Source organism: Ovis aries, chromosome X (assembly GCF_016772045.2).
Source record: "Ovis aries strain OAR_USU_Benz2616 breed Rambouillet chromosome X, ARS-UI_Ramb_v3.0, whole genome shotgun sequence".
NCBI lineage: Eukaryota > Metazoa > Chordata > Mammalia > Artiodactyla > Bovidae > Ovis > Ovis aries.
Genome location: NC_056080.1, coordinates 124,650,731 through 124,658,896, shown reverse-complemented (window position 1 = coordinate 124,658,896; position 8,166 = coordinate 124,650,731). Strand labels below are relative to the sequence as shown.

Genomic DNA, 8,166 nt, shown 5'->3' with positions numbered 1-8,166 from the left:
TGGCAATTTGATCTCTGGTTCCTCTGCCTTTTCTAAAAACAGCCTGAACATCTGGAAGTTCACAGTTCACGTACTGTTGAAGCCTGGCTTGGAGAATTTTGAGCATTACTTTGCTAGTGTGTGAGATAAGTGGAATTGTGCGGTAGTTTGAGCATTCTTTGGCATTGCCTTTCTTTGGGATTGGAATGAAAACTGACCTTTTCCAGTTCCGTGGCCATTGCCAAGTTTTCCAAATTTGCTGGCATATTGAGTGCAGCACTTTCACAGCATCATCTTTTAGAATTTGAAATAGGTCAACTGGAATTCCATCATCTCCACTAGCTTTGTTCATAGTGATGCTTCCTAAGGCCCACTTGATTTTTGCATTCCAGGATGTCTGGCTCTATGTTGGTGATCACACCATCGTGATTATCTGGGTCATGAAGATTTTTTTTTTAGTATAGTTCTTCTGTGTATTCTTGCCACCTCTTCTTAATATATCTTCTGCTTCTGTTAGGTCCATACCATTTCTGTCCTTTATTGTGCCCATCTTTGCATGAAATGGTCCCTTGGTGTCTCTAATTTTTTTTGAAGAGATCTGTAGACTTTCCCATTCTATTGTTTTCCTCTATTTCTTTGCACTGATCACTGAGGAAGTCTTTCTTATCTCTCCTTGCTATTCTTTGGAAGTTTGCACTCAAATGAGTATATTTTTCCTTTTCTCCTTTGCCTTTTGCTTCTCTTCTATTCACAGCTGTTTGTAAGCCCTCCTCAGAGAACCATTTTGCCTTTTTGCATTTCTTTTCCTTGGGGATGGTCTTGAGCCCTGTCTGCTGTCCAATGTCACGAACCTCCACCCACAGTTCTTCAGGCACTCTATCAGATCTAGTCCCTTAAATCTATTTCTCACTTCCACTGTGTAATCATAAGGGATTTGATTTAGGTCATACCTGAATGGTCTAGCGGTTTTCCCTACTTTCTTCAATTTAAGTCTGAGTTTGTCAATATGGAGTTCATGGTCTGTGCCACAGTCAACTCCTGGTCTTGTTTTCACTGACTGTATACAACTTCTCCATCTTTGGCTGCAGAAAATATAATCAATTTGATTTCGGCGTTGATTATCTGGTGATGTCCATGTGTAGACTCTTCTCTTGTGTTGTTGGAAGAGGGTGTTTGCTCTGACCAGGGCGTTCTCTTGGCAAAACTTTATTAGCCTTTGCCCTGCTTCCTTCTGTACTCTAAGGCCAAAGTTGCCTGTTACTGTAGGTGTTTCTTGACTTCCTACATTTGCATTCCAGTCCCCTATACTAAAAAGGACATCTTTTTTGGGTGTTAGTTCTAGAAGGTGTTGTAGGTCTTCATAGAACCATTCAACTTCAGCTTCTTTGAATTAGTGGTTGGGGAATAGACTTGGATTACTGTGATATTCAGTGGTTTGCCTTGTAGATGAGCAGAGATCATTCTGTCATTTTTGAGATTATACCCAAGTAGTGCATGTTGGACTCTTTTGTTGACTATGAGGGCTACTCCATTTCTTCTAAGGGATTCTTGCCCAGAGTAGTAGATATAATGGTCATCTGAGTTAAATTCACCCATTCCAGTCCATTTTAGTTAGCTGATTCCTAAAATGTCGATGTTCACTCTTGCCATCTCCTGTTTGACCACTTCCAATTTTCCTTGATTCATGGACCTAACATTCCAGGTTCCTATGTAATGTTGCTCTTTACAGCATTGGACTTTACTTCCATCATTTTCCTTAGGTACAGAGAAAATGTCCTGAAGGCTGGCCTTGCCCCTGGATATTTAATCTCCAGACTGCTTTCTTTCCCGACTGGAGAAAGTATCTCATCACATTGACTATTCACTTGGCAAATATTTATTGAATGTCTTGAAGTGCTGAGCACTGGGTCCCTACCCTCTTGGAGTTCTCCAGACTCATCAGGGAGACTGTGGCTGGGCAAATGCTTCACATTTTAACACACGAAGGCATGTAAAAGGTGAAGCCACTCACTGTCCTTATCTCTAAAATAAGGTCAGTGATAGGAACTATCGTATAAGGCTGTGCTGAGGATTAACTGGGAAAACATGCATGTCAATTGATGACTACCATGGCTGGCAAGTGTTTTGGTTGTTATTTCTTAGGGCAACAATTATCTGTGCCTGAAAGAGGTGGACAAGATAGAAGATGAGCAATAGTAGTTTTAACAAATGTGTAGGTGTTTGTGAAGTAGAAGCATCAGAGGATGAATGTTCCAGGCAAATGGAGCTGTGTGCAAAGACACAGAAGTAGTAAGGACCCAGTAAGTATCTGGAAAATGGTTTTGGCATGTTGGAGGATAGAGTACATAGGGAGAAATGGAAAATGGTGGTAAACTACTGGGGGGCAGGCAAGGCTCCAGGGAGGAGGTGACATTTGGACTGGATCTTGAAGGATGAGTAGGAGTTTGCCAGGCAAAGAAGAAGAAAGATTATACTAGTGGTGGGAACACATACACAAAGGCACAAAGTTGTAAATGTATATGAACTATTTGGGAGACTGCATGTTATGGCCAGGGCTCTGCATTCAAGGACTTCTCTCCTCTGCTTAGAGGATTCAGAGATATCAGACCTTGTTTGGCAGATTGGTGGGATAGGCCCCCTGAAGTCAGTTTGCGTGAGGGATTCATTGGGGAATAAAAGCCATGCATGCACACCAAAGGAAAGAGGGATGAGAGGAACAGACTCACATCTGTCTTACAGGCTTACACAGGCAGATCTCAGAGACATTGCAGGTTCAGTTCCAGACTATCACAATAAAGCAAATATGCAAATAAAGCAGAGCACACAAATTGTTTTGGTTCCAGAGTACACATAAAAGTTATGTTTACACTCTAGTGTATTCTCTTAAGTGTGCAATAGCATTATGTCTAAAAAAACAATGTGCATACCTTAATTTTTAAAAAGGCCTTATTGGTAAAAACGTCTAACGACCATCTGAGCCTTTGGTGAGTTGTAACCATTTTACCATGGGCTTCCCTGGTGGCACACTGGTAAAGAATCCACCTGCCTGTGCAGGCGATACAGGAGATGTGGGTTCCATCCCTGGGTCAGGAAGATACCCTAGAGAAAGAAATGGCAACCCACTCCAGTATTCTTGTCTGTGAAATCCCATGGACAGAAAAGCCTGACAGGCTACAGTGCACAGGGTCGCAAAAGATTTGGACATGACTGAGCGCACACACACGTAATCTTTTTACAATGGCAACATCAAAGATCACTGACCACAGATCACCATCACAAATGTAAGAATAATGAAACAGCTTGAAATATCGTGACAATTACCAAAATGTGACTCAAAGGCAAGGCATGAACAAATGCTGTTGGAAAAATGGCACTGAGAGACATGCTGGAGGCAGGGTGGCCACAAACCTTTAATTTATAAAGTATGCCATAGCCTTGGAGCCTGATAGAATGAGGGTGCCTGTATTCAGCAGAACCTCTCCATATTGGCAACTGAGCCCTGAGGAAAGCTGAAAGTAGAAACTAAAGGGCTTGTTAAAGGCTTGTTTCCTTAAAAACTCCAGGAGACTCAAGCACAAGCAGACTGTGCTTTGGTCCACACAATACATACGCACCAACTCGGTGTAAGCTGTTTTGGCATAAGGTGACAAGGTATAACAGTGCAGGGGGAGGGAGGAGGGCCTTCTCCCCACTTGTGCACAGGATACCGTGGCACTGTAGAACACTGAGGGCTCCTCCAGGCCAGCAGAAGGCACACCCACCTGTAATGTTACAGCTGGTGGCCATGGTGAATGTTAGGACAGATGTGCTTATGGAGGCAGTAGACAGCCATCTTTTTTCTAGCAGTGCCCCTCACAGAGGAGTGCCAAAGCAAGAAAAAACTAAAAGGGTGGGTAATGTGGTGGCAGGCAGGACTTGTCCTTGAACCCATATGAGAGGATCTTAGGAGATTCCTGAGACTCCCTTAGAGGAGGAGAGTAAAAACTATAGGAAGGAAAAGACCCTGCAAGAGGAAGATAAGGGCAAAAGGCAATAAACATGGGCTATATTTAGGGGATCAAATGGGTAGGACTTGGTGAAATTTGGATGTGGGTGATCAGGGAAATGATAGTGTGCCAGGTGAAGCCAAGGTGTCTGGTTTATGTGGTTCCCCCAATGGAGGCATTTATTGGGATTTATAGCCCATCATTCCAGAAGAAAGTATGTCAGGTATAAAGTGGGACCAAGCTAAGAGAGATGATGGGAACTAGGAGTAGCTAATTCACAGTAAGGGGTTGGAAACCAAAGGCCAAAAATTTGTCTGGGTTGTGGGCAAGGGCTCTGTGTGGGGTAACCCAAACAGCAAGTTAACCTGACTCTCCCATCACTTTCCATTTTTTCTTCTCTATAGGATCCCTCCCTTCAATATTCAGACATGGCCAAACATCTCCCATGTTTAAGACAAAAATTTTCCCTTGACCTCATATCCTTCTTCTGCTACTTCTTTTACCTTCTGATGGCTCAGTGATTAAAAAAAAAATCTGCCTGCAATGCAGAAAACACAGGTTTAATCCCTGTGTCAGGAAGATCCTCTGGAGGAGGGCATGGCAACCCACTCCAGTATTCTTGCCTGGAAAATCCAATGGACTGAGGAGCCTGGCCGGCTACTGCCCATAGGGTTGGAAAGAGTCAGACACAAATGAGCGACTAAACACAGCATACCAAGGGTTGCCTCAAGCTGCTGCCTCCAATTGCTTATCTCCCTACTCACTTCTGGCCTTGACTCCTATCACTTCCCCAGTATTTCACCACCACTGACCTCTGTGTTGCTAACACCAGTGTGTCCTTTACTGTTGCTGTTGTTCAGTCACTAAGTCACGTCCAACTCTTTTCGACCCCATAGACTGTAGCACACCAGGCTCCTCTGTCCTCCACTATCTTCTGGAGCTTACTCAAATTCATGTCCATTGATGCTATCTAACCATGTCACACATAGCCTTTTTAAGGGGCTTCCCCAATAGATCAGAGGGTAAAGAATCCGCCTGCAATGCAGGAGACACAGGAGATGAGGGTTCAGTCCCTGGGTTGGGAAGATCCTCTGGAGAAGGAAATGGCAACCTACTCAAGTGTTCTTGCCTGGAAAGTTTCAAGGACAGAGGAGCCTGGTAGGCTACAGCCCAAAGAGTTGCAAAGAGTCAGACAGGACTGAGCAACTAAACACAGTCTCCTTTTCAGACCTTACATAATTTGACATTGCAGATCTCTTGTATTTTGACTTCTGTGATAGCACTAATTTAGCTGGTATTAAGAGTTTGAGGGAATTTAGTCTGGATTGAAATATGTGACAATACTTTTACTTTGTTCCCTATGCAAATTTGCCACTGAGCAGCAGACCAAAATTAAGGCCCTCCTGAAACCCATGTCAATGGCCTTCTGTCCCCAGGCTCTTAAATGTCTTGGCCTAAATAGAAGCCATAAATCAATGGCCATTTTCAGTGCCATGCCATTTTTGAACATTCATGGCCATGAGTAAATGCTCACTATGCACCAGACACTAGTTTAATCACCTAACATGAACTGATGGAATTAAATTTCACTGCAAGATTGCAGGCAAAGGTCGATGGTACCACTATCATCCCCATTTTATAGCTGGGGTGACTGACCCAGCTGCTAAGTGTGGAACTGGGATTAAAAACCCAGGTCATCTGACTGCAAAGTTCTCACTCCTAATCATGAGGCTGTAGTGTGAGAGGGGTGTCAGGCTGAGTGTGCAAAAGCCAGGCCCTTCCATCACCAGTTACCCAGCCCAAGGTCCGTGCTGCCCAGAGTCAGTCACATGACATTCCTGCACAGGATTTTTCCAAATGAACTTTTTATTAATTTAAAAATCCAGAAATACAGCGACTACATAAATAAGTACCCTATTTAGGTACATGTCCTGTGAGAAGAGTGAAAGGGTAATACTGTTATGTTATTCTTAGTTGTTTACATGAGTTAACTAGAAAATGGCTACAGCTGCTAAGTGGTACTTATGGGCTTTGCTTGTTCCAAGTGTTTATGGTACAAATAAATACACAAGAAGAACCACATCCATTCCTCTACTAAGTACAGGCAGCTCGGCCTCTTCTCTCTCTCTGCAACACTGAACATTGGAGGGTTTCTACATTGGCCTTGCCCAGCACCCCAGCTTCTGCTTCACACTGCGCCTGGCCAAGGTGTGTCCCGGCCCCTGCGGGCAACAGTCTATCTAGGGAAGCTCCCTGGGTGTTCCCTTCAGGTTGAGCTTTCAGAGAACACCTGGGTTGGAAGGTTTTGGGGCTGAGTCATCAGAAGGGGAATCACCACTGACTCAGGATCCAATGACTTGTTTCCACGCTATGGAAATACTGCCACCTCTGGGTGGGAGACAGCAGCTGTTTAATGTTCAACCCCCCCACCCCACCACTAATACTCTGGATGTCCTCCTTCCTTCCCCTCCCCTCCTCAAGAACAATGTGTCTGAGAGGCTGGTCCCCTGAAGGCCTGGCCACCAGGCCTCAGTCTCTGTGATGAGAACAGACTCCTTTATGCCAGGTTGCCATAAAGACTGGACCTTTTACATTTTTCCCTATTGGTGTCAAATAACAAAAAAGTGTTCATCTTACTTATGGTCACAGAGTAGGAAAAATGGGATTTCTCGGTCCTTAATATTTAAGTATTCATTAGAGTTCATCCAGGCCCCCCTGAGGAGATAAATCTAGAAAGCAGGTTTGAGATTCCTGCTGTGGAGAACTTATAGTTTTCCCTCAGAATGGATCACTTGGGCTCTGGTATTAGGCTGCAAAGAGACATTTTTGGAGCAGCCCTCACTGGGATCCATGATTCAGGTTCATGCTTGGTGCATGAGAGGAGAACAGTAGGAAGGCTTAGGATAAGGATTGTTATCAGAATCCCCATTTCCCCCAGTGAGCGATAATTCTCCTAACTTAAGCTTGGGAGGACAGAGTCCCTTTGCCAAGTAAAAACCAACTCCTGTAATTGGAGAAAAGGAACCGCCCTTTTAAGAAGCTTCTAGAATTTCATCATTTAACTAAAATTTTTGGACTAGAGAACTATGACTTCAGGACAGTAAGTGAGGACTGAGCTGTTAATTGGTGAGTTTTGTTGACTTGAAAACACATGGCTGACCTTGCTGACTTCTAGCAACTCTTTCCTTAAATAACTATTTTCTTTTATGTAGACTCAGTTTCTAAAAGTTTTACTCAATTCTAACTTCTTTATGGAGGTTTAGGGAGAAAAGAGAAGTGGTGTCATAAGGTAAAAGTTCTTTTCCACCTCAGAGTGAAGGCAGCCATGAAATGGTGTTTTTATTCTTTCCCAGAATCGGTGCCATCAACAACCACATCATAGACCCAAGTGCAGAGCCTTCTACTCACAACTCCTTATTTATCCTCCTGGGTGCCAACTGCCTCCAAGTTACCTGGGAGTCAGGCAAGGGAAAGCAGGGGAGAGTCTACACTAGCCTTGCCTCAGAATGAAGGCTGTAGTTCAGTATGTGTGTGTGCGCATGCACGTGTGTATGTGTACCTGTGTGTGTGTGAATATAGCAAGTTATTTAAACACAAGACATTCTAAATTTTAAAGAGAAGAATCTCATACTAATATTTTCTCTGTACTAAAGAACTCCTACTAAGCAATTCCCTTCTCTTTCTTTCACTGGAATAACTTTCTAGAGGTTTTGTTTACTCTTTAACCTGTAAAGAAATGTGATTCTCCCAGACACTAGAGCAGTGTTGTGGCGTCCTAGCCCTCTTCCTCCCACAGAGAATTCGAAATTCTTCTAGTCTCTTTGGAGGAGACGTTTAAGGGCTGACATACCACTCCAATAAAGGAGCAAGTTATGCTGTGCATGGCGTGAATAATTGACTGCATTTGAGTTTGGGGTTTTAGGACACTGTTGACTTAAGCAAAGTAAGCCTGCAGTCCAGCTGCAGCTTGAGTTTTCTTGCTTTACTCTATCCAATACTGTCTGTCTTGTCTAACAGTGGCCCTTTTCAGACCTTTCCAGGTACAACACTTTGACCAAATCTTCAAGCTCCGTTCGGCACACACGACTTGAACACATCTGGCTGATCTGGGCTTCTCCTTCAGTGAAGATCTTCCACTGGCCTAAAAGGCAAACACAAAGTGGCCCAGAGATGTGAGAGGGGGCAGAGCCAATGGGGAGCA

The 8,166-nt window shown here is 43.8% G+C and overlaps 1 protein-coding gene across 16 annotated transcripts in view; it reads right to left on the bottom strand.

Annotated features, from left to right (window-relative positions):
• Nucleotides 1–5,813: 5,813 nt before the first annotated feature.
• CHRDL1 (chordin like 1) overlaps nucleotides 5,814–8,166 on the bottom strand; it is a 142,413-nt gene continuing 140,060 nt past the window's right edge. For all 16 annotated transcript variants that reach the window (XM_027963588.2, XM_027963591.2, XM_027963595.2 and 13 more), the window contains one exon: nucleotides 5,814–8,106. In XM_027963588.2, the coding sequence (XP_027819389.2) occupies nucleotides 7,976–8,106 (131 nt within the window). In that variant the 3' untranslated portion in view covers nucleotides 5,814–7,975. The remainder of the gene's footprint in view (nucleotides 8,107–8,166) is intronic.